Here is a 24253-nt window from a genome sequence, read left to right on the forward strand (position 1 = left end):
CTATATAAACTCCTGGCTTATATGAAGCCCTCATGTTCCTACAAGTCCTTCCGCTTTATCCATGCTATTGAAACATTACCTGTTATATTCCCAACATGCCGTATAAATCCCGCTGGACAATCGACATCCCCGACACCCATTTAGCCTCTCTTCTCCTCCAATCGCCCACAGCACCTCTCTCCAAAGCACACCGGTGCTACGTGGAAGCAGCCCGCCCAGAAACCCACTACCTCACCACCCATGATCTCCGCCTCTGGAGCCAGCGGCTCGCCGCCGGTCTACGCAAATCCGGATTGCAGACAGGAGACCGCGTCCTCCTCTTCTCGGGCAATGATCTCTTCTTCCCCGTAGTCTTCATGGGCGTGATCATGGCCGGGGGAATCTTCACCGGCGCAAATCCAACCTACGTAGCCCGCGAACTCGCCTACCAACTCCAAGACAGCGACGCCACATACCTCCTCTGCGCAAGCAACAGTCTAGAAACAGGTCTCGAAGCAGCCAAGCAAGCCAATCTACCGCACACCCGCATCTTCGCCTTCGACAACTCCATCTACGATGGCATCACAAGCTCCCCCCAGGGCTGCGCGTACTGGGGCGACCTCCTCGCCTCGGAAGAAGAAGGTCGCGCATTCAGCTGGGACGAACTAAACACACCGACCCTCTCATCCCGGACCCTGGCACTCAATTACTCCAGCGGCACAACCGGCCGACCCAAAGGCGTCGAGATCTCACACAAGAACTACGTCGCCAATATGCTCCAGTATTGCCACACCGCAAGTCTTCATCCGGACTACAAGGCCCGCCTCGAGCGTTCCAGATGGCTATGTTTCCTGCCCATGTACCATGCGATGGCGCAGAATATCTTCATTGCAGCTGCGCTGTACCGCGCGACGCCGGTGTATCTCATGCCCAAGTTTGATTTTATCAAGATGTTGGAGTATACGCAGAAATTCCGGATTACGGATTTGATTCTCGTTCCGCCTGTCGTGGTTGCGTTGGCGAAACATCCTGCCGTTAAGAATTATGATTTGAGTAGTGTGGAGTTGATTGGGAGTGGTGCTGCACCGTTGGGGAGGGAGGTTTGTGAGGAGGTTGAGAAGTTGTGGCCTCTTGGGAAGATTAATATTAAGCAGGGATGGGGGATGACTGAGTGAGTTTTTTTTTTTTTTTTTTTTATTGTTGGAAATTAACATTTCTAGGGCGACTTGTTCGGTGACGGGATGGGTTCCTACGGAAATCAGTACTTCTGCGTCCGTTGGTGAGCTCAATGCCAATTGCGAGGCGAAGATTATGGTCGATGGGAAAGAGGTGGAGAGGAATTCTCGTGGCGAGCTGTGGATTCGGGCTCCGAATGTCATGAAAGGCTACTGGCGCAATGAAAAGGCCACTAAAGAGACCAAGACTGAAGATGGCTGGCTGCTCACGGGTGATATTGCGTTTGTGGATGATCATGATAAATTCCATGTTGTGGATCGAATGAAGGTATTTATTTTCAGGAAAAAAAAAAGAAAGAAACTAATGTGAATAGGAATTAATCAAAGTCAAGGGAAACCAAGTGGCGCCCGCCGAATTGGAGGCTCTTTTACTTGAACATCCGGCGATCTCAGATGTTGCAGTGATCGGAGTTGTCAGGTAAGCGGTTTATTTATTTATTTATTTTTCGGTTCTAAATTCGATTAGCAACAACGATGAGCGACCTCGCGCATATGTGGTGCTCACTCCAGGCCAATCCGCCACCGCAAAGGAGATCGCGCATTTCATCGATAATAAGGTCTCCGCGTTCAAGCGGATTACCGGTGGGGTTGTATTCCTCAATGCGATACCTAAAAATCCTTCGGGCAAGATTCTTCGTGTCAAATTGCGTGAACAAGCCAAAGCGGAGCTGAAGCCTGTCGCTAAGCTCTAGACTGGTACATTTTTATATATTTGATGACTTTTTTTTTTCTTCTGGAAATCCAGCAAATAGGTACAATGTATACCATAATTATTTATTTCTCCCCCCCCCCCCTGATTTGCAGTATTGCACAGGCGATCCGTCGATCCCTCGGATTGAAGAGACCTGGGGCGATTATTAACTGTTCGCATGAGTTCGTGTAGCCCAGAATAGCCGAGAAAGGGATCTTGCAGTGTGATTCGATGCATGAACGTGCTTAGCGCGGGGACCCATGCAGGCGCCAGCTGAATGCCATCTAGAGACGGAGTTATGTACGGAGTACAGTTGGTACATTTGTCATGATCGACACATGTTTCATTCGGATGGATACTTTGCGTTTAATCAGTATACTCCGTAGAGAGTAAGATGTCAATGGTCTAAGTGGCGTGTAGGAGGCAAGCTGAGTGGAGAGGGCTGGCTGGCCGTATTTATCCACTTTGAGTATACTTGGAGTCAAAAGACATTCGGCTTATTTTGTATTTTGGCTTTTCGATCTGTCAAGTAATTCTCATTCGCCTCTTTGCAATATACGAGATCCCGGTTGTCGGGCTCCTGGTTTTTTTTTTTTTTTTTTTTTTCCTTTTTTTTCGATGTACGCCAGAGCCCTATCTTGCAGATACATCCCGCTATGCTTCGATCTTCGATCACCCCCCCATAGCCTATTTCGGATATATTTCAATCTTTAACTCTTATATATAAACTGAAAAATGTCCCCCCTGCACACCGTCCCACTAGTTCCTTCCGCTCGCCTCCTCCCCGCTAAGTCCGCTTATAGTCTCGATTCAATACTGGTATCTGTGACTCGGTAAAACCCTTTGTCTGGCCTAGATTTACTTCCCCACACGCGCAGTCTTAAGTTGAGCTGTTCCCCCCTTTCGACAGGGGAGACAGTTTCAACATATTCTTTGTGAGTGGTGGACGTTATCCAACCCCAAATCCCGCCATGAACACTGTCGAACAAGCATACACCCATCTGTCGTGTGAGCTCCTGCAGTCGACTACCAAGCTTATTTTGCCAGTGACTAGCTTGGTCGGCTTTTTTCTTCTCGGCCTCATCATCCATCGGTATATCAAATATCGTCGGAGACAAGCATACATTCCTATCTCCGAATTCAAAGAGCAAGACTTCTGGCTCCAGTCTATCACCATGGAAAAAGGAAAAATCGTCTCACCGGGCTTGCTCGCTCCATCTGCATGCGATATTCTACAACCTTTATCGCATACAAGCCTTCTCCCAAGCAGTGGAACTCTCGCTGCACAGGCCAGACAACTGCAAAGCGAGGGATCCGCCATCGAGGCGAGCAGTCCTGCATTTCCACAGGCTTCTTTGCCTGCATCAGGCGAAGAGGTACAAAAGCGCAATGAATCGGTCCAACAAATGAGTGAGGAGGATGTCGAGGGAGGGCGTACTTGGAAGCGGGTTGTTGTTGAATACAGCTAGCTGGTCGCCTGTTTCATTTGACGGACTTGGGTGGTCTTTTTTCTTTACTGTATCTCAGACTGTGGCTCTGTGTTTACTGTGATCTTTGTTTTGCTGTTTCTTACGCCTTCTGTTATGCTTTTTATTATGCCTTTTATCATGTCTTTCTTTCTTATTCCCTCCCCTGCGTGTGTCTTTACTATTTCATGAATAATGTCTTTCCTTAGAGCGTGGGCTTGGATTGTCTCTTTCGGTCAAGCATTGCTTTGGGCGGCAGATTTCTTCAATTGTACATGATCAAATGTATGTAAATCACAAGTAAACGCCATAACTCCATTGCAATGAGACGGTTATCAAGACGGGTCATCCCGCAGGCTCGAAACCTTTGCAGCAAGCCCTGGGAAGGTCCAATGATTAAGCTCTTATACCGTTAGAGAAAGTTGCATGGTCTCGCCGACTTCCCATAAAATATACAGCCCTAGAATCGTAGTCCGGTCTGGGACCTGGCCTTGAGTGAACTGACTCAAATGTCGATGATACGCTTAATGAAGAACCACGAGAATGCTCACACAAATTACTCAGTCCCGTACGACTTGGGTTCGGAATCAGGTGGAGCAATGTATTGTTGAATCGTGATGCTTGGTGAAGCAACTCTTCGTCCTTTTTCCTTGTCGCATGCCATCTTGTTCGATGCGATCGGTGGCGGACCTAGAATGTATTAGCGACATGAGGTCCAAATATAGATCATACATAGGACGTACCATATGAGGGTATTCAAGAAAAGGTTGATCGCATTAAGATGCGACTCAAGCTTCGGTCGGTATTGGGTCAAGGACTCGCCTCTGAGGTCCCACATGATCCGCCGCCATTGTGTTTTAATTTGAGTAGTCAATTGGTGGGAGTTTAAGAAATTGACTAGGGGCCCATCATGTAATAATAATGAAGGTGTGGCCACTGTTGCCCGGTACTTGTCTGTCGCCCTTTCGAGATGTCCTAGGGCTTGGAGGCATGAACGGACCATAAACCCTAATCGTTGAGCAACGTTGGCAGTACCATCGTCCAGAGTATTGGAGTTCTTGGACAAGATGATTATTGAAGCTCTTTGCAACTGCGTCAGAGAACAATTCAGGCCGAATAAGACGTCTTCGAGCTCTTATAGATCGCGTGGTGCATTCTTCCGCCCCGTGGTTGCGGTAGTAAATAGTCTATAGGTGATTTGGCTGCAAAGTATAATGTCTCCAACTGAGAAAGCAAACGACATTCTGGCCGTCAAGTGATGTAGAAACAGCGAGAATAGGGAAAAAACAATAGTATAGCATATAGGGAGATATAGATAAGTTGTGGTATACTTGGGGGCTGTGGACCTCCCACTGAGAGTTAAACCCAAGATCCACCGTCCCCACCTGGAACCGGCTCTGCTATGGCTGAGTCATCTCGAAACTGCCCTCTACATCGACGCCACATGTTCAACCTGCAGCTACCGCACTTTCTGATTCCAAGTCGCAGTCATGACGGTAACCGCATTCCCCTCTGAGGGCTCTCCAGATCTCGCTCTTCTCAACGTCGCCCGCCTGTTCACCAGACTCGAGCACAATCTCCTCTCCCCGGGGACAGATCGACGCTCACTCCAACAATCAGAATACCAGCGTATGCGCGTGAACAAGGTAAGCATTTACTCCATATTTCCAAGCCTTGCTTTCAAAAGAAAATATATCAGAACCTCAATCTGACCAAAGCTCCAGAACGTCGAATACGCCCGCTCACTCCTTACTCAACTCGAGCGCTCCCTCCCACAAATCAAACCACTCGACCGCAAACATGAAGCCCAAGCCGAGATCGCGCGCGACAAACAGCTCTTGAAACGTATACAGACCCTTCTCGACGAGGAAGACACCAAAGCCGAAGCAAAGGAAGATGAAGACGACGAGACCGACGACGATGACGAATGGAAGGAGCTATTCTCCAAGCCCATCGCCGAGAAATCTATCTCGCCTGTATCCCAACCCAAAGACCAACAGAAACAAACTCAGCCATTAGATTCGCAACGAGAAGGAAAGGGAACGAGCGAAACGCAACAGACCACCAATTCATCCGTAACAGCATCTACAACCCAAACACCAACCCCCTCATCAACAAGCCAACCAACACCCCCAACCCTCCGCAATCGCCGTAAAACCCCCGCACTGCCCACTGAAAAAGCATCCGCGACTGGAAGCAATACGACCAAGCTCGCTGGAACAGAAACTGAACTGAGTACCCACAGAATGGAACAGGAAGATCTAACCAGTTCTCTTCTGACGCTCGCTTCGCAATTGAAATCCTCATCGCAGAGCTTCCAGTCGACGCTGGAGGGCGAGAAGTCTGCTTTGGACCGCGCGGTGTCGGGTATCGATCGCACGAGTACGACGATGGAGGCGGCGGGCAAGAGGATGGGGATGTTGCGCAAAATGACAGAGGGGAAGGGGCTGTGGGGACGGATGATGTTGTATGCATGGATTTTCGGACTATGGGTTGTTGCTATTCTGATTGTTTATGTTGGGCCGAAGTTGAGGTTTTGAGGGGTGATGACTTTTTCTACGCTAGTTTGATCCTATCTTTATGCGTCGATACCCATTTCGCTCTGCATAGATTATCTGTCTATACCTGTCTACATAATCACAACGCGATTGTCGATATCTACAATCTGGGAGCATACGAATATAAAAATACGAATCGAAAGCGATATAGAAACAATGTGGAATTAAGAGTCAGAACCTTAAGAGTCAATGAACTCTGAAATAACCCAACGACCGGCCTGGCATGACACATGAGAAGGAAACATTCAAATCCGCGGATCCTGCCATTTCCCCGTGCCCAATGCCCGGATGGACGCTCTTGGCTTCCAACGGACGCAAGACCAAGGAAAATGATGGGGGGATGAAGATATGGTTACATACATAAACAAGAAATGGGGGAGAGAGATGATAGGATATCCAGCATTCAAATCAGGGTTGGAAAAAAAGAAAGGAAATAGGAAAGAGAAAAAAAGAAGGGGAGACACTTGTTTTCTGTCGTGGATATCAGGAGTGACAATAGAAAACAGGAAACACAAAAACCGGCTAGAGATCGTGTCAAGACGGGGGAAATTAGAACAGAGAATAAGAAAAGGAAACGCAAAAGAGAATCAACGCCGGGATCTTGAAACGAGGCTTTTTTTGACCAGATCCGATCAGCCCCAGTTAATAAAAACATGCGATCTAGGTTCGACACACTTCCAGTAGGTTCATTAGATCAAACCGCAGAGACGAAGGTTCTCTTGGATGATGATATCTGTGAAACATTAGTCATATGTTGTGCAATAAGGGTTGGGCTGAGCTTACCGTTCACTGCTGCCATGACGAAACGAATCTGACTAGTGTCGGTAGCGCAAGTGAAGTGAGTGTAGATCTGCTTTTGCTCGGCCTGGTTCAGGGAAACGAAACGATTGAGGATGTAGTCGCAAGCCGCGGCGTAGTCGGCACCACCCTCGTAGTCGGGGAAGTAGTTCTTCATCGGGCTAACGGGGAGCTTCTCCTTGAAACGATCGATCTTGTTGAGGAAGAGAATGATAGAGGTCTTGACAAACCACCTGGAGTTGCAGATGGAGTCGAACAGGGTCAGGGCTTCTTGCATACGGTTGACGGTCTCGTCTTCGAAGAGAAGCTGGTCGTACTCGGAGATGGCGACGAGGAACAGAATGGTGGTGACGTTCTCGAAGCAGTGAATCCACTTCTTACGCTCGGATCGCTGACCACCAACGTCGAACATGCGGTATGTGAGGTCACCAATAATGAATGTGGTCTCGGTGATACCGGTGGTCTTGACACGGGAACGGAGGACATCCTGGTCGGTGGGGAGGTAGTCGGGCTGAGCAATGCGCTCAATGGAATCGAAGTAGCTAAGCGGGAACGAGTTAGCCATGTCGCAATGCGACCAGACGAACGGTCAATACTCACTATTTGGCAGAGTCGTTCAGCTGGTATTCGCGTGAGCGCTTGAAGCACTCCTGGACACCAGTGTCGCGCCAAAGTTGGCCAATGGCGTTTCCAACCTCCGGGGGAATGCTGTCGCCCTCGATCTGAGCGGGCTGCATGAAGATGGTCTGCACGTGGTACTCATGGCGTGCATCCTCGAGAGGGAGCTCGAGGGACTCCATGGCCTCGAGAATGACCCGCATCGACTGGACGGTGTTGCTGTAGATGATTTCTTTGAATGATTCACGCTCGTCGCGAGAGTATCCACCCTCGTGGATGAGCTTCATCTGCTTGAGAATCGTGGACTTGCCCGACTCTCCGGCTCCTGTATCCCAAGTCAGCCATTTGCCCATATTCCCACCAGGGGTCAAGGGATCATACCGAGGAGCAACATCTTGATCTCGTTTCTTTGCATCATTTTGTCGCGCTTGAGCTGGTTCTCAATCTCCTCGTTCCGCGCCTTCCCCTCCTTATCCTCGGTGCTCATGCCGCAACCCATTTTGACGGTATGAAGTCGCAATCAACGGTGTGAAAGTAGGTGAGAAAAAGGTTCTTGGTAGAGGGATATCTGTTACAGGGGCTGTCCAAGTCTGATCAACTGTCAGCAAGCTGGAATAATTTCATCCGAGGGAAATATCGCATTGATCTCGAGGGGGGCGTGGCATAGGTAGTACAAGCACCGCCGAGCAGAGGCAAACGGCGTTTCAGAGTGTAAGCATCCCGACGCAAGGAGTCGGAACCGAATTTACCAGAGCAAGCCAATTGACGAGATCAAAGGGGGGAAAAAGAGGAATACCCACCTGAACGTGCTTTTGCAAAAAAAAAATAATGAAGCGGCAAAAGGGTATAAATGAAAGAAAACGAAAAGAAAGGAAGCAGAAGAATTCGAATCGAATCCAATCTGGAGAAGAGAGAGAATAAAAAGTTCACCAGGTAAGGGGCAAGAGGGGGGAAATTGGGAAAGTTTCAGAGAAAGGGGATACACTAGAATTACACTTGAGGATTAGGGGAAAGTACGGCCTGAATACGCCGGACGTATGTTTTGATTACAAAAGATACAGAACAATACCCGGAGTCAGCTGATTGGGCGGTGTGGAGACTTGACTGGGGGCCCATTCAGCCCCTTTTGCTTTCGCGATTGTGTTCTACTCCGTACATCGGATTCTATGGTATCTATATATATGTTAGATCTGTGGAACATTCAGATGCTGACGCGCTATCTGGTATACAGAATAAAATATACCCTCCATGCATGTAAACATACGGAATCCTGGAGGCGTGCAGATCGTGTGGAGAGCATATCAAACTACAAACGAATCACATTTGAAGATGCAATGCTGGAAACACCGTTAAGAGTAGTCCGACTATTCAACTGGTCTAGGGAACCCCTGACATATTGCAACATGTATATCGTACTACACTCTATACTCCGTACCCACACGGTCGTTCCATATAGTCTGACGCCTGACCCCATCTCAGCAGGATCTCGTCTCGGCCGATTTCAGTCTGGAAGACATAAAGAAACAAAGCCAATGGCCAGAGCTCTTGCCCAATCAGACTAGTCTGCCCCTCATCTCATACATCCATGTCGAGTTTTTTGAGACTTCAAACTTCTTTTGAGGTACAATAGTACGGAGACCCCAACAGGTATCCGGCAGTCTGCACATCCGTGGATCCTCCGTTTTATCTCCAGTGGAGCCCACAGTCCACCTAAGCGACAATTTGAGAATGGCGAGACACCGACTGTCACACCTCCAATGTTGATACTCAGTCCCCACTAGTACGGAGTAGATCCAGCAAGTTATAATTGAAAAGGAGGTCAGTCAGCAGGGAACCCCGAAACAATATCAAAATCGGCTATAAAAAAAAAGGAGTGAAAGGGGGATTTCCTCTTTTCGCGCCTTCCATGGTTCTTCCTCAAGTTCTACACCGACCCACCAGCTAGTGCTAGCCGTTTTCTGCCGCCATTTTGCCGCTTTGTGTGAGGAGTTGATATTAGACTCCACTTATTTCCTCGTGGCAATGGAGACTATTGAAGTTCGCGTCTAAAAGTGAACTCTGAATTCCATTTCCCTCTGGAGGTCATTACTAATGAATACCAGTTACACCTCCAGTACAAGTATAATTTACCTGACTAACTGCGTAGATCATTCTCAAGGGTCCATTGTCCATCCACACTCATCTCGCCACTAGAATCGTGGCTTTATAGCTAATATTATACATATATATATTTTTTTCATACACATCTACATTTATACTAATCTAGTGTACTTCTAATGTTCCATTCTACCGAATCCCAATGGGGCCAAAATCTTGGATCCATCGATCGGGGAAACTACTAACCAAGGTTGAAAGAACCAAACTCAATCGATCTGATTTTTCGGGTATTCCCCACCCTTAAGAAGGTACCCTTCCCTTCCCCCCGTTTTAATCATCACAAACATGTCGCACGAAATGTCCCACATGGGCCCTCGGGGTATGTAAATACCTTAATTACTCCATACAATTACACTTGCTAACAGTATCAGCCTTCAACCACGACAACAGCAGCGACGCCGAGGCGGAGTACGATCGGCTCCGCGACCTCGCGCGCCAGGAAGCCTTCAAGCGCGGACAATGTTTCGGCCGGGTATGCGACCCAATTCCACTCGATTATCACAATCGCAACCGCATTCCTGGTTTCATCACCGCTAACACTCCCACCAGTCGAAGGAAGCCTACTCGAACGGGGATGGCGCCGGCGCCAAGCAACTCTCCGAGGAGGGAAAGGCCCACGGCCGTAAGATGGAGGAATATAACAGACAAGCGTCTGAGTTTATCTTCCGTGAGAATAATGCCGATGGGCGCGTCGAGGCCGATACCATCGATCTGCACGGACAGTTTGTCGAGGAGGCCGAGGAGATCCTGGAAGAACGGATCAAGTACGCCAAGTCGCACGGACAGAATCACCTTCATGTGTAAGTTGCCAGCACAGCAAACCCCAGGGAGAATGAAAACCTTGTGCGCTGGAATTTACGCGACTAATATATTGCGGTATAGGATTGTCGGCAAGGGAAACCACTCTGCGAATCATATCCAGAAAATCAAGCCGCGCGTCGAGCAGGTGTGCCGCGAATTGGGGCTGCAGTATGCCACCGAGGAAAACGCCGGTCGCATCTATGTCAACCTGACTGGTGGTGAGGCTGTTATGCCTCCATACAACGGTCACCAGGGCGGCTCGTCTGGGTACCCTGGCCACCAACAGGGATACCAGGGTCACCAACAAGGTCAACAACATGGCCACCAGCAGCAAGGACAGCAACAGCCCGACGAGCTCGAGGAGCTTGCCAAGAAGTTGTTGCCCAAGGTTCTGCGCAAGCTCGAGAAGGCTTGCTGTGTGGTTATGTGAGCTTATATTTCTGGTGTTTGGGACATACACGGACATACACATAGATGCATTGCGTTTGTGGGCATATTTGATGTTGACATTTTGCGCTTTTGATTTCTCGTTTCTAAATCATTTACCATCTACATACGTAGAGCTCAAGTCTGGGCTCAGCCTTGACACGACTTTTTATGGCAGAGATGTGGTTATACCCTTATATGAACATGGACATTGTTCTTAATGAAACTGCCATTTACTTTCGTGCTGCTGAGTACAACTCTGTCAACATTTTACACTCTCGAGACCATGTCAACATAAATCATATCATCGTGAACGCTCGTAGCTACATAGCCAAGTGTGAAAACAAGATAACTGGAACTGGGTATATCCAACAAAGACTCAACCTAAAATCATAGCAAAAGGACCAAAAAACACAACGCAACAACTAGCGTGCATTTGGATCGGACAGTGTCGACTCCACAATCTTCTCCACTATAGCACGCACCATCTGCCCGTCACCAGCTCCATTGATCCTCGGTGTGGCATCAATTACCTCAATCAACGCGAACGCCTGATCTCGCAGATCCGTGACCACCCGACTGGTATGCGCAAAGCTGCCCGTATTCTTCATATACTGCACCGCATAGCGCTTAACCTCCACATCCTTCGTATTTTGCTTCAGGATGTTAATCAGCTGGTGATTGGACGGGTTGGAGCGAATGCTATGAATAATCGGGAATGAGAATTTTCCCTCAGTGAGGTCCTCACAGAATCCCTTATTTTCCGTGTACACTGTATTCGAGAGGTTGAGGTAATCGTCGCAGATCTGGAAAATCAATCCCATGACATTAACCAAGGCAACACAGTCCTTGCCCGTTGTACTCTCTGCCTGCATGAGTTTCACCGCGAGACGGAAGAGCCCGCCTGTTTTATTGCCGACCATTTCCAGGTACTCGTCTTCCGTTGGACAGGTCAGCGTGTCGCGCCAGAAGAGATCCATTCCCTGGCCCCGGTGCAGATTCAGCATCTCCTGTACGTAGATGTTGATCGCGGCTGGGTTGTTGAGCTGCTGTACTTCTTGCAATGCGAGGAAATATACGTAATTTGCGGAGTTGATCGTTTGCGCCGTTCCAAAGATGTTGTGTGCGACGGGGATGCCGCGGCGGAGGACGGAGTTGTCTTCGACGTCGTCGATTCTAGCGCCCGCGCTGGTTAGCATCGGGATGGGGAGTGGGAGATAGGAAAGAGGTGTTGTGGGGGTTCAAACTCACAATAGCGATGATGTATGCAGCATCGTTACAACTTTGGTGATGATCGCCAGGCTTGCCGGCGGGACCTGCAGCCAGGCGTTGAAGGCGTGGATCAGTTGTCGGCGTATATCTTTCCCTGGGTGCTCGTGCACGTAGTCATAAGGGCCCATGAGGATCTTGTCATTCTTCGATGACCATGTTCCGTCCTTGTACTTGGTGCCGTCCACGCTGGACTTGTTACGACGATGTCCCGTTTTTGTCGGTTCTTCGTCCATTATTGACACCTTGCATCGGTGGGAGGGGCTCCTGCTGCCATTTGTTGCATTTGCTGAGCTTGTCCGGGGAGGAACTGGACTTGGTGGTGGGAAGGGCGTTGAATTCATGATTGTGGAGGGGAAGATGGAGGGGGTGAAGGCGGCAGAAATACATGAGGGAGCTACGGAGCTCCGGGGGTGAGGGGAGTCCCGGAGTTACGCGATAGTATGACATCAATAGCTTACAACATCCATGGATATGTTCGTATACAATAAGACTATAATATCCATGGATATCGTTAAAACGGCTATGCAAGATGTACATACACGTGGACATGGCGAGGTCAGGTGTCTAATATGGATGCCGAGGTTCATGACTAAGCGGGCTGCACCTCTGGGCAGGCCCTCAGCCCTCCAGGGCTGGATAGTACACCTAAGGGCTGACAAATGAGATATGTCAATTTTCAATGTTATTGATAAAAGAGAGCAGATGATTTGATAGGTCACAAGTAGTTTTTAGTAAATAATTCAAGGGATATAAGATATAATGTTCACTATAGCAACGGAGCATGGAGTAAGCAAGGTCAACATATGTGCGCTTGGATTTCCATGGGGAACCAGGTTTATAGGTAGGAGATAGCTATAATTAACATTAAAGTCGAATCTGACGCCAGGGTCGATCTAAAAAAAAAGAGCTAAGAGTTCCCCCGATGTGATGAGTTCCTTGGTTATTGACCAGTTGCCTGGGGCAACGGGTCTTTATTTACCGCCGAACCTTGGAAGGGCCCAACTGACCTCATCCACCCACACGGACCTTCTCCACTCACTCTTTGACCTTTCGTTTAAGAATGTTCATTTGCTTTTCTTTTTTTGATGGTTGAAATTCCATCTCGCATCTGATTTATCAATGGAGGCTCTATTAGCCCATTCGTTCGACTACCTCTCCTCATACGAACCTAGCAAGATCCGTAAAGGATTACGCCAGGTCGAGGGACTACTGGCACAGATATGTCTATCCAAACCTAAGCCTGTCTCGGACCGGAGATCACGCTCCCCCGATACCCAGCCCGTGCCAAAGACATTGGCAGACTTGCGAGATGATCCGGCATTTCGAGAATTTTCCAAATTGCAGGAAAGCTTTCAATGGAACAGTATGTCTTTTGAAATTTCTATCCCAGACTATGGCTGACCATATGCTTTAGTCGCTATGCGTCTAGTATCCTGCCTCGAACACCTTCTAGGCCGCGGAAGCAACGGTACAAATGATATGTTGATCGTCTGCACACTGGATCTAATCCAAGGCTCCCTCCTCCTCCATCGCGGCTCGCGCACCCTCTTCGCCCGCGAGATTTACATGAACCTCCTCCTCGACCTCCTCGACCCAATCAACTGTCCAGCCGTGCAATCAGCAACCCTTCTCACACTCGTCACAGCCCTCCTGGACTGTCCATCAAACACACGCACATTCGAGGACCTAGATGGCCTCCTCACCGTCACATCACTCTTCAAGCAGCGAGCCACGTCCCGCGAAGTCAAGCTCAAGCTCGTCGAGTTCCTCTACTTCTATCTGATGCCCGAGACCCTCACCCCGGCACCAATGTCTTCCCCGCTAGGCCTGCAGCGCAGCCCGAGCAAACTCTCCTCTGTCCCCTTCTCGCGCAGTGCGCACTCCGCCGCAGCAAGTGCTGCGAGTAAAACAAACCGGGATACCCGCACGACGGACGAGAAGCAGGCTCTTCTGGGGAGGTATCTCAATAATGTGGAGGACCTCGTAGAGGACCTGAAGGAGACCGCTCCATTTGGAGCGACGGTTTACTGAATGAATGGCGATGATTGATTCACTCACTGCTTGATGACCAAATATGCGCGATGTCCGCTGCAATTACTTGGTGTTTTTTTTTTCCCTTTTCCTCTCCACCCTTTTTTCAATCTTCTCTTCTCCCTACCTCTTTTTCTCTTCTTCACGTGCGTTTGACTTATGTTCCGTCCGGTACGGCAATTATGCGATTTCCTGGACTGATGTCTCGCCCTCTTTTGGCCTGTTTTTTGTGCTCTCTTTATTTTCTACTCCAATTCTGGAACCTTTGTCGACCTTTCTACCTAGTGTGCTCTCTCCCCGGGCTTTTCCTTGTCGCTTTCCTTGTCTCTTTAATGGTGACATGAATGTGTATGATTCTCCTCTGTGACTAAACTAAACTACCATATACTTCTGATGATCATCAACATTCTTTCGTAACTGTAGTTTTAAGGCCTAGACTTCGTAGACTCGGACTTAGGGCTATCAAGCTTCTCGGTTATTCCCGTTATTTTTCATACCTCTCCATCTACTTATATTTATAAATGAGTCATTCATGTGTGACTCATTGTAGCACGGACTGTATTGTATACCCCATGTTCGATGTTTAGAGTGGAGAAAAGTCAAAGTATTAGCGTGGAACGAGATCTATATATTCCCCGCAAACAACCCCGAAATATACAATCACCCTGACATCCAAAATGGCGACAATTCAGGAGTTGCTGGCTACAAAGCCTTCCGGGAACTCACAGCAAACGCAATATGTAGACACGGTAGAAGCATACGATAAATGGGCTGAGGTGGGTGCATATTACCATTTTCCATCACCATCTACATCCTATCTATTATATTCTATACAACATATGCACCCCATAAACCCAAACTAACACAATAACAGGTCTACAACACAGACGGAAACTTCCTCCAACGCCTCGACACAATCGAGATGCATTCCCTACTACCCCAATTCGTCGACCGAGTTAGCAAACGCTTCCAACCAGAGACCCAGGACACCGATACCAAGACCCGCCCCACCCTAGTAGATCTAGGCTGCGGCACCGGCCGCAACACAATCCAACTCCTCTCCGCACTATCTACAGCCAACAAAGCCAGTTCTTTTACCGTAATCGGACTAGATGCTTCGAGCGGGATGTTGGACGTAGCGCGGACTGCGACACGCGAGTATGCGAAAAGCGCAACGGAGACGGACGTTGAGCTCGGTATGCTTGACCTCCTTCAACCCGTATCAAGAACGCAGCTTCCGTCTTCGTTGTATGGAGAGGGTGCTGTGGGCGTGATATCTACGCTGGTGCTGGAACATATTCCGCTTGAACGGTTTTTTGCGGCTGCGGCGGGGATTATGAGGCCTGGTGGGTATTTGCTTGTGACGAATATGCATGCTGAGATGGGGACGAGGAGTCAGGCGGGGTTTACGGATGGGAGGGGGATTAAGATTCGGCCTACGAGTTATTGTCATGATATTCCTGATGTTTTGGATGCTGCTAGGGAGGCTGGGTTTGAGGTTGAGGAGGTTATTGGTGCTGGTGCGGATCGGGTTGTTGTTAGGGGGGTTGATGAGCAGTTGGGGGATGTTTTGGGGGCGAGGGCGAAGAAATGGGTTGGGGTTAGGGTTTGGTTTGGGGTTTGTTTTGTTAAAAGGGGTTGAGATAGGTCAATTGGGATAGATATTATTTTTTTCTAAATAAATGAGTCCAAGTTCAACGCCATGGTTTGCTGTTATACATTTAGAAGAATTTCAGTAATCTGTCGCGGTGTTGTACAAGATTGGGATGCTCTCTGAGCAGTTGTCCCAGCCGGTTCCGTTTCCAGCCTAGGCTATCGTCCAGGATCAGTTGCGTGTAGGCAAAGACGCTGGCATCGAAGAGGCCGGGGTTGGGTCGGCCGAAGAAGTGCTCGTCCTCGCCGAGCAAGGTGGATAGCGCCTCGAATGCGCCACCTGCATCGCCTTCCAGATCAGCGGCGTCGATGTAGCGCGATGTCTTGAGGAGCTCATCGCGGGCGGCCTGCTGGAGCTGGTGGCCTAGAGCGGCGCGCACGATTGAGTTTGAGGTTGTGGGGTTTACGTAGAGTCGGCGTGCGACGGCGTCGAAGTTCTCACTGTCTAGGTAAAGCATGTATAACTGGACACGGACACATCGGTCAGTTCCTTCGAGTTTAGGGGTTTCTTCTGAGGGAATCATTGGCCTACCCAAGCACTGCGTATCCGGTTGTCTAAAAGCGAAGCATACACCTCGAACCGCAGGTTCAATTGTTGTTCTTCCTCGCAGTGAACTTGTTCAATAGCCCACTTTTGGAGCTTGTGTGAAGGGATCGGATTCGAAGTGTCTGCCGGCAGTGAGGGACGGAGGAAAGGCAGCGAGCCAGTCGGCGATGCATGGTTGTTGGACGATGTGATCTCAAAGTCAATCCCTACGAATTTCAAGTATGCCTAGGACGAGACCGATCAGTAAGTATGGTTCCGACAGGGACGGCTACACGCATCCTTGCATGCGAGTATGCGAGTATAGATAGCACAAACCTGCCATTTGAGACATTGAGGATTGAATGAGGGTCGGCCATGTCGTGCGCCAGATGCGTCGGCAAACACGTACAGCTGGTTGACATTGTCATGCGGTCGAAGGCGTTGAGGGATCTCGTTGGGGGGATAGGTAGTCAACGGGAACTTGTCGAAGAGGCGCTTTAGAGGAGCGGGGATTGTAAAGAAAGGACTGGCATTGGACTCTTCTGGACTATCGGGGGCTTTGGGTGGCATTGTGGTGGTTGGAAGTCCAAAGTCGCCAAAGTCCCAAAAGTGTCCCGAAGTGCCGTCATCGAAACAATTCCGACGCGCCAAGCCCGAAAAGGAAGGCATTACCTTACCTAATACGTCCCAGGTACCGTACCTCCCCGCACCTCTTTTTTCGCCGTCCCCTTAAGAATAGCCTGAACTTGCGATCTATGGCCTCGGATCATATGTATTCGGTATCTTAGTGCTTATTTCATATCTCATGGTATTGGTGTTGCGATCACATTAGTCCGGTCTCTCCCGCTTCTTGAAGAAACCAAAACCTCCACTTCGCTCCGTCTTGACTCCACCTTTCACTCCGATCTGCCCTCTCTCGAACGACCTTTTGACAATACGCGCATACATATGGCTTAGTTTGTCGTCCAAATACGAGGCGTCTCACGGACCTAACGGAATCGGGCGATTGCATGCGCGGGGTATCGACTAAATATTGTGGTTCTGCGACACGGTTGCGACATTACGAATCAATCTTGCGTCTCACCTTAACTTTGACGGAATCATACATATCTCGTCGCCAACATGCCTCTCGACGAAGAAGGTGCCAAGTGGTCCTGGTAGGAATATATCGTGTATTGTCAATGAAACCGGGCTAAACAGTTACCCTAGTGAACCATGCATTCGAGGTCACCGATCGTCAAAATGCCAACACTTCGATAGACTCATGATGAAGGTCCCTAAAGCAGGCCGTCCTCTGGCAAAATGTCCCCACCCGAAAGGAACTTGCAGCTGCCAGAAGACATATGCCGTGATGGTCCGCATTCCGAAAGGTAGAGATATCTTTACCAGTAAATTATCACGCATGTGTTTGCGTTGTACTGACTTGCTTCAGGCTCATCATGCTTATGTCGACCGCTTTATAAAGTCCCCATGGATGCCAATGACTCAACTCAGTCTCCCCCATCCTCCATGGTTTCCACATCGTCACCAGCTCCGGGCAAGGTTCAAAAGTCTGGAAGAAGACAGAGTACTATGCAAGCAGCACCTGAAAACATAGCACGGGCATTAGAAAATATGCCAGACAAGGTTAAGCTCGAAGATGGAACGCCAAACTTGATTTCAGACTTCTCTTCACAGCCCGGGTTAAATGGTTCACGCGCATCTCCCACTACATCTACACAAAACAAAAAGACGCCATCGCCCGCAGAACCTACCAGACAAGACTCGCAGTCTCCCCAAGTATCAAGCTGCTGCTCTCAAAAGACAAAGCCAAAGCCACCTACCCCAACCCCCGCTCCCACGGCGGCTGTTGCTCCGCCCCAGAATGGTGGATCTTGTTGTGGAGCGTCTCGCCCTTCCACAAATCAAGCTGTGTACACTGAGGCTGACCAGCAGCAGTTCCAACAACCTATGGCTTGGGGTGATCAAAGTTATATGCAATTCCCCATACCCCAAATGTCCCCATGGCAAAATTCCTCAATTCCCACGCATGGAGACTACATGCATTCCTCCATGCATCAAGCACATCCCCAACACCCAAGCCTTCATAATGGGTACATGGGAATGATGCTGGCACACTCTCAGCCCCAAATACCGCCAACAGGGATGTCATACGGTGTCACATCGCCACCGTCCATGGCGTACTCCAACCCGATGAGCGGTCTTGGAATCACGCAGCCCTCTACGGGTCCATACATGCTCGATAACATCGAGCCTTCGTACAATGCCCCACCAAGCGGCGATCCTTGTCACGATTGTAAATGCGGAGAAGACTGCCAGTGCCTTGGTTGCGCTGCTCATCCATTCAACACCACAACACGGCAGCATGTCCAAGAGATGGGTGCCATCATCACCTCCAACGGCGATGATAAGAACCCGGAAGTCATCAACCCTTACCAAGCCTCACCTTACCAGGGAGGCACCCCTTCGACCCCATTCCCTTACTTCATGCAAAGCACTCCTTCGATGGACCATGGCTTCCAGCCAATTCCATTTGATAGCTACTCGGACCCAAATTCCACACTACCCAGCGGTTACTCCTCCCCTCTGTCGGCAAATCACCAGCTGAACCAGCAGTTGATGCATCCTTCGGAGTATTATACGCTGGAATACCCAGTCGGGCTACCAAGCGCCTGTTCTGACATGACGGGCAGCTGCCAATGTGGCAGCGACTGCAGCTGTGTCGGCTGTCTCACACACAGCGGCCACAACGGTCTTTCTCTAGACTTGCCTAACCCCGAGCATTCCACTTCCCACACAGCGGACAAGCAAACCCAACCTTCGCGCCATGTTCCCCACACAAGTTCCGCTGCATCTCAATCTTCGCGGATTCCAGTATTAGACAATGTGTCTGTGCCCTGCCTCAGTCCGCGCACTTTGGAGACTTCCATGATCTAGATGATCTATGGCTTGATGATTTTTTACCATTTTCTTTCTCCCCTCTTTTTTTTTTTCCCGCGTTGATTTTGATCTTGCATGATTTATGATCTCCCATGATACCCTATCTAAAATCTCTGCTCTAGACGGCCACAGTAATAGAATACCTGTTTGAATGTCGTTGATTGGGTCAAATTGTCCCCGCTATTCGAGTTATTTGTTTCTTATTGACCTGTGTAGTGTGCTGTGTATTATTGCTTTACTCGTAATCCATACCTGCAACGCAGGTGTTGGGGTAAAAGCCAGAGACACCGAGTCACTATTGCCAACCCCAAAAACCCTGATGGGGACATGAATTTTCCTTGTATTTCCATTTATCTTACTTTGAAATCAATATGATGATCATCAATGCATTGGGGGATATCATAATTCTTAAACAAAAGATAGTATACAAAGGACAGTTACCCACAAAACCCCAATCAACCCTTATTCCACTTTCCAAACTTCACATAGTCATCATAGAGCGATTTGAACACCGCACGACCAGAGACATCCAGCGCAGCGTTAAGCGCACGCATAGACTCACGCGACGTGACATCCAGAGCCGCATACAGACCAGGCAAGATAGCAGCCTTCACCTCGGGGGACAGCGATCCACGCAGCGAGCACTGCGCATACTCCATAACAACATACTGCAAGTACTGGCCAGCAATGCGCCTCGCCTTCTTCGTCTGATCAGTCAGGGCCTCACGGGATGCACCAGGCTGGGGACGAAGAACCGCCGAGACGGTAGGGTCGCACAGCGAGGTGAGCAGACGGGTGTAGTAGGTCGCGTGTGAGGCGTCGAGTGGGGCGAGCCAGAAGGGCTGCGAGAGAGTTGGCTGGAAGCGGGAGCGGCCACGTTTTCGGGACCGCGCGAAGAGACAGCTCAGTAGACGCTGCATGGCGTTCACCACTAGGTGGAAGCGGCCGCCGATCTTGAGGCGTTGCAGGCTGAGGACGACGCCCATTAGTCGGCACAGGCGGGTATAGATTGTTGGTGCGTAGTCTGGGGAGATCTGGGGGCCGATTTTGGAGGAGGCGCTTGCGATCGCGCCGAGGATGCTGTCGATGTTGCATTGGGTGAGGCTGCGGGTGTGGCTGCGGAGGAGGAGATCTAGGCATTCGGAGGCGAAGCAGAATTGGTCGATGCTTGTGCTTTGGACGATGGCTTCAGAGAGGGACGTGCAGAGCAGGGAGATCTCGCGTGCTGTGGCGCTCTCTTTGTCTTCGACGGGTGGGAGCGAGGAAACGGCGAGGTAGAGCACGAGGAGTCTGTAGCCGGCGTTTTCGCCAATCAAGCCGAGTCCACGGACTTCGCAGATCGTTTGGGTGATTTTTTCCACGGTCATGGAGCGGAAGCGTTCGGTGGTGGTCCGGATAAAGAGCTGCTGGTCCTCGGCATAGAGAGACTGCAGGGCAAGGGTCTCGGCACATTGCAGGACTGGCTGAGCGATGTTTTCCTCGGGTCCCTTGCTGGCAAGAAGACGGCGTCGAATTAATCGGGATGGTTCCGGATCAACGGTCATTTCCATGTAATTGTCGATTTTGGACAGGAATTTCTCCACTTCAGCGTTGTTGGTGGCTAGATCTTCGAAATCCTCTAGAGCATCGATGGTCTTGATAATGGTAATTGTCTCCTCCATCTTCTGCTTCCTGCACTGGTCTTTGACATGCTTCATGTCGGCCAAGACGAAGTCAAACACTTTCTGGCGACAGGCGGCAAGTTCCTTCTCGGAGAAGGCTGTCTCCAGTTGCTTGCGGTGGACCCAGAGCTCTGACAAAGTCAACCTCAAAAGGTAACAGGCCATGGAATCACGATCCACCTGGTTCATTTTAGCGGTTTGCTTCGATGCCCGGGAAAATAGTTTTTTGAACATCTTGTTCCGGTCATCATCAGACACAACCAGGAGCTTGGCCGATATCGCGCGATGCAGGCTTCGGAATGCTTTCATGATCTGGAGATCGAGGTCGGTACCTTCCAACGGTACGGCTCGAGCAGCAGTCCAGATCGGCTCCCAGTCACTGGTCAGTGCGGCATCACATTTGGGCATGGCAGCCAGTTTCGCCATCATCGTAATCATTCCGATTGTGACTTCGGGAGAACTGTCCTGTTGAAGTAAAACATTTTGCAACTTGTTCAAAATGGTTGTCCTCAGACCCCGAGTGATTAATGGGGCCGGAACCCTCTGCAAGCTCTCGATAAGCAGCTTGCGGTTGGAGGAGTCCTGCTCAATGCTCTCGTTGAGTAGAAGGGCAAGATCGGAGACAATGAAGGGAGCATTGAGCATATATTCGTGGCAGACCACGCTCGCCCAGGCCTGGAGGAACTTTGCTTCTGCTGCAACAGCCTCCAACGGCAACGACGACGATTGGTGTTGAGCAGCTGCCAGGGAAAGAATATGACGGAACAGACGGGATCGATCCTCAGAAGAGATAAGAGCCCAGACTTCCGGAACCCTAACAAGAGCCAGGAAGTAAGCAAGGCCAAGGGTTGTTTTGGAATCCACAGTATCTGTGCGGCCATTCCAGGGCGCCTTCATCGACTTTTTGGCATCCTTGGTTGAGATGGAGGTGATGAGTTCTATGACATCCTTGGTGGCTTTAACAAATGAGTTTAGTTGCTCATCATTGGCGTGTGCCTTGGTTGCAACAATTGAAAACCGGTAAGCCTCCCAGGATTCGAGAGGAGCGAGCTGAACTTTGGTCAGGTCCTTGTGGTTCCTATGAATAGTCTTGGCGGCGACTTCTACCAATGGCATGATGGCACTTGCCATGGTATTGTCGGCTGACTGTAGGGTGTTTTCTAGGCAATTGCGAACCAAGCGCCACAGACGCCATCTCCAGTGCAGAGCCTGCTTCGATGACAGAGTAGAGGTGATGGTTTCAAAGAGAGATTTCAAGGTTTCTTCCGATTCCGGGAATGTTGAGACTCGGCCACGGAAGCTTGCCTCCACAATAACAAATTTGGCGTAAGACTGAGGGGTATCAGCAACCTTGCCATTCTCAGCTCGTGTCTCGCTAGCAGCGGTACGCATCTGGGCAGCAATATGCGCCTCAGTGAGGGAGGTTCGCATCAGCTCCGAGTAAGCGTCCGCCAACTCATCATCTTCCCAAACCGAGAACAGACTCAAATTGCTGTTATCTTGGCGAGCCTCCTCCACAATAACGAGTTGGCTGTGCCAAATTTCCATGAAGTTGGGCAGGTCTCTTGCGGCAGCGAAACCTCGCACTAAAGGCAGCACAACCTTGTTCTTGATAATTTCGTATTCCTTCCGTTTCCGGGAACCACTTTCGCGCCACTGTAGCAGAACCTTGTCGAGCAATGCATCAAGAAGCTTACGTGAATCACGCAAACCGGAGTTTGGCAAGAAAATATCAACACCAAGACTGATAAACAGAGCAGTCACATTCCACTGAACCTTTTCAAGGCCTTGTTCGAAAAGACCGGTATAATTGGCATGCGCTAGAATGGTGTGAAGAGAAAGACCAACATTTCGGTCGAGAGCTACTTGGAGGAGGTGCTCCAATACCGAGATAAACTTGGAAGAAAAGGTAGCAAAGTCTTCCTCCTTTGCAGTAGAGAACGCTAGCTCCGCAACAGCGACGAACAAAGTCTCCAACCACGGAGCTTCATGTGTCTGCCTCCGGAACACATCTCTAGGAACAGCACGCACAGCGTTGTCAAATAGCTCAGGAAGAAGCTCCACTGATCGCCAAGGATGCATGCAAGCTTCATTGCTTGCTTTGTTTTCCTTGGCCACAGCAAACTCGCGAATGATCGGCCGGAAAGTATCAGTCACTGGTTTGACCGAGCTCCAATCGGGCTCATCCTGAGAATAATCGATGCCAGAGCTTCCACGCTCGAAGAATGCTGCACGAGCGGGAAGTAAGACATGAAGGGCAATAATGCGTTCAATCGCATGCAGGAGTGTGGCTCGCTCGTCGGTGTCAAGTTTGGCAGATCGCAGGCAAATCTGGAGTCTGAGTGCGTGAGCGAAGCAATGTCTCGCGAAAAATTCATTGCTGGATTTGTTGTCCATATCATCTTCACGGTAAGACCTCGATTCCCACAGTTCCACTGCCGCGGGGAACACGTACAGCAGGTGTTGAAGATCGGTTGTTTTCCCCTCCTGCGAGAACTGCTTGGCGGCCACGGCGGCCACGCGGAATGCGCGACCCAGCAGCATAGCGATGGCTTCGGGCTCGCCTCTCAGCGCAAGCTTCAAATGAGAGTTTGCCACCCCATCAGTGCCAGTTGTGCGGTGCGTAAGTGTCACAAATCCGTGAAGACAATCCAAGGCGCGGATGAAGGCGAGGAAGCATGCTGCGGGATTCTGACGCTGCTCATCCACGTCCACATCCATGGCGTCTGCATCATTCTCAGTTGTCATTCTCTTGCGTTTTTTCCCTTGGTTTCCTCGGAGATCATCGTGTGTCGGGGATCCAGACAGCGTGTGACTGGAATCGGAGTCAGAGCTTAGGATTGCAAGCCCGTTCCCCAAACCGGAAAAGATATCAGCCTCCAAATCTTCGAATGTATCACATAGAATCGATAGGAATTTCTGATCTTTAAGAATAGCAGCGAGGTTCTTGGGCGAAATCAGGTCGATTAGCTGTCGTAATAAGAGGAACGAAGCCGCGTCCACTCTATAGTTCTTCCCACTTCTCAGTCTCTTCAATAGCCATCGCAGGACCCATTCCTCCTTCGGGGTAGCGTTTGTTTGGATCTTATGATCTTGGTGGACTTCTGGGTGACTTTCACATAGTGTCAAATCCACACCGATAATCTGTGCCGCTTCGTGAATCTGGGTTGTCGGACTGGCGGTGCCCTTCTCGAGGCGGAGTAGCGCCTCTTGCGATGAGCGCGGACGCTGTAGAAGCGCAACACATTAGATCCCGGAAAAAAGACATAGAGTATTTCCAGATAACATTTGACTTACCTCCGCAATCAACGGCATCTCGAAAAAAGCAAATTATTCGAGAGAGTGGTGGTTACTTGTCGAGGAAAAAAAAAAGAGACAAGAAGAAAAACCGCGGATTGCTCCGACCGCCTTTGGCTAAATCGACTCGGTCCGCTGAACCTC

General features: G+C 49.7%; 12 protein-coding genes across 12 annotated transcripts; 7 read left to right on the plus strand and 5 right to left on the minus strand.

Moving 5' to 3' along the window:
- Positions 1–95: 95 nt before the first annotated feature.
- N7447_003557 (acyl--CoA ligase) lies at positions 96–1906 on the plus strand (the record flags this gene model as incomplete). Its single annotated transcript, XM_057227832.1, has 4 exons — positions 96–1150; positions 1200–1482; positions 1529–1632; positions 1681–1906. 4 exons carry the CDS (start codon positions 96–98, stop codon positions 1904–1906), a joined length of 1668 nt encoding a protein of 555 aa, XP_057087173.1.
- Positions 1907–2876: 970 nt separating this feature from the next.
- N7447_003558 (uncharacterized protein) lies at positions 2877–3374 on the plus strand (the record flags this gene model as incomplete). Its single annotated transcript, XM_057227833.1, has 1 exon — positions 2877–3374. One exon carries the CDS (start codon positions 2877–2879, stop codon positions 3372–3374), a length of 498 nt encoding a protein of 165 aa, XP_057087174.1.
- Positions 3375–3927: 553 nt separating this feature from the next.
- N7447_003559 (uncharacterized protein) lies at positions 3928–4209 on the minus strand (the record flags this gene model as incomplete). Its single annotated transcript, XM_057227834.1, has 2 exons — positions 3928–4061; positions 4104–4209. 2 exons carry the CDS (start codon positions 4207–4209, stop codon positions 3928–3930), a joined length of 240 nt encoding a protein of 79 aa, XP_057087175.1.
- Positions 4210–4861: 652 nt separating this feature from the next.
- On the plus strand, positions 4862–5911 carry N7447_003560 (uncharacterized protein; the record flags this gene model as incomplete). Its single annotated transcript, XM_057227835.1, has 2 exons — positions 4862–5017; positions 5096–5911. 2 exons carry the CDS (start codon positions 4862–4864, stop codon positions 5909–5911), a joined length of 972 nt encoding a protein of 323 aa, XP_057087176.1.
- A 707-nt stretch (positions 5912–6618) lies between these two features.
- On the minus strand, positions 6619–7844 carry gpaA (guanine nucleotide-binding protein subunit alpha gpaA; the record flags this gene model as incomplete). Its single annotated transcript, XM_057227836.1, has 4 exons — positions 6619–6662; positions 6713–7269; positions 7328–7670; positions 7727–7844. 4 exons carry the CDS (start codon positions 7842–7844, stop codon positions 6619–6621), a joined length of 1062 nt encoding a protein of 353 aa, XP_057087177.1.
- A 1943-nt stretch (positions 7845–9787) lies between these two features.
- Positions 9788–10733, plus strand: N7447_003562 (Smr domain-containing protein; the record flags this gene model as incomplete). The annotated part of the gene is made up of 4 exons (XM_057227837.1): positions 9788–9821; positions 9874–9974; positions 10052–10302; positions 10385–10733. 4 exons carry the CDS (start codon positions 9788–9790, stop codon positions 10731–10733), a joined length of 735 nt encoding a protein of 244 aa, XP_057087178.1.
- A 421-nt stretch (positions 10734–11154) lies between these two features.
- N7447_003563 (FPP/GGPP synthase family protein) lies at positions 11155–12342 on the minus strand (the record flags this gene model as incomplete). Its single annotated transcript, XM_057227838.1, has 2 exons — positions 11155–11905; positions 11981–12342. 2 exons carry the CDS (start codon positions 12340–12342, stop codon positions 11155–11157), a joined length of 1113 nt encoding a protein of 370 aa, XP_057087179.1.
- Positions 12343–13120: 778 nt separating this feature from the next.
- N7447_003564 (cell division control protein 14) lies at positions 13121–14032 on the plus strand (the record flags this gene model as incomplete). The annotated part of the gene is made up of 2 exons (XM_057227839.1): positions 13121–13364; positions 13416–14032. 2 exons carry the CDS (start codon positions 13121–13123, stop codon positions 14030–14032), a joined length of 861 nt encoding a protein of 286 aa, XP_057087180.1.
- A 677-nt stretch (positions 14033–14709) lies between these two features.
- Positions 14710–15674, plus strand: N7447_003565 (class I SAM-dependent DNA methyltransferase; the record flags this gene model as incomplete). Its single annotated transcript, XM_057227840.1, has 2 exons — positions 14710–14808; positions 14907–15674. 2 exons carry the CDS (start codon positions 14710–14712, stop codon positions 15672–15674), a joined length of 867 nt encoding a protein of 288 aa, XP_057087181.1.
- A 79-nt stretch (positions 15675–15753) lies between these two features.
- N7447_003566 (putative mitochondrial outer membrane protein (Sam35)) lies at positions 15754–16781 on the minus strand (the record flags this gene model as incomplete). The annotated part of the gene is made up of 3 exons (XM_057227841.1): positions 15754–16149; positions 16218–16457; positions 16548–16781. The coding sequence occupies 3 exons, from the start codon at positions 16779–16781 to the stop codon at positions 15754–15756; spliced, it is 870 nt and encodes a 289-aa protein (XP_057087182.1).
- A 552-nt stretch (positions 16782–17333) lies between these two features.
- Positions 17334–19148, plus strand: N7447_003567 (copper fist DNA-binding domain-containing protein; the record flags this gene model as incomplete). The annotated part of the gene is made up of 3 exons (XM_057227842.1): positions 17334–17368; positions 17421–17581; positions 17644–19148. 3 exons carry the CDS (start codon positions 17334–17336, stop codon positions 19146–19148), a joined length of 1701 nt encoding a protein of 566 aa, XP_057087183.1.
- Positions 19149–19606: 458 nt separating this feature from the next.
- Positions 19607–24127, minus strand: N7447_003568 (ribosome biogenesis protein URB2; the record flags this gene model as incomplete). Its single annotated transcript, XM_057227843.1, has 2 exons — positions 19607–24040; positions 24110–24127. The coding sequence occupies 2 exons, from the start codon at positions 24125–24127 to the stop codon at positions 19607–19609; spliced, it is 4452 nt and encodes a 1483-aa protein (XP_057087184.1).
- Positions 24128–24253: the final 126 nt, after the last annotated feature.

This window comes from Penicillium robsamsonii (assembly GCF_028829455.1).
Source record: "Penicillium robsamsonii strain IBT 29466 chromosome Unknown utg000002l_segment0_segment0, whole genome shotgun sequence".
NCBI lineage: Eukaryota > Fungi > Ascomycota > Eurotiomycetes > Eurotiales > Aspergillaceae > Penicillium > Penicillium robsamsonii.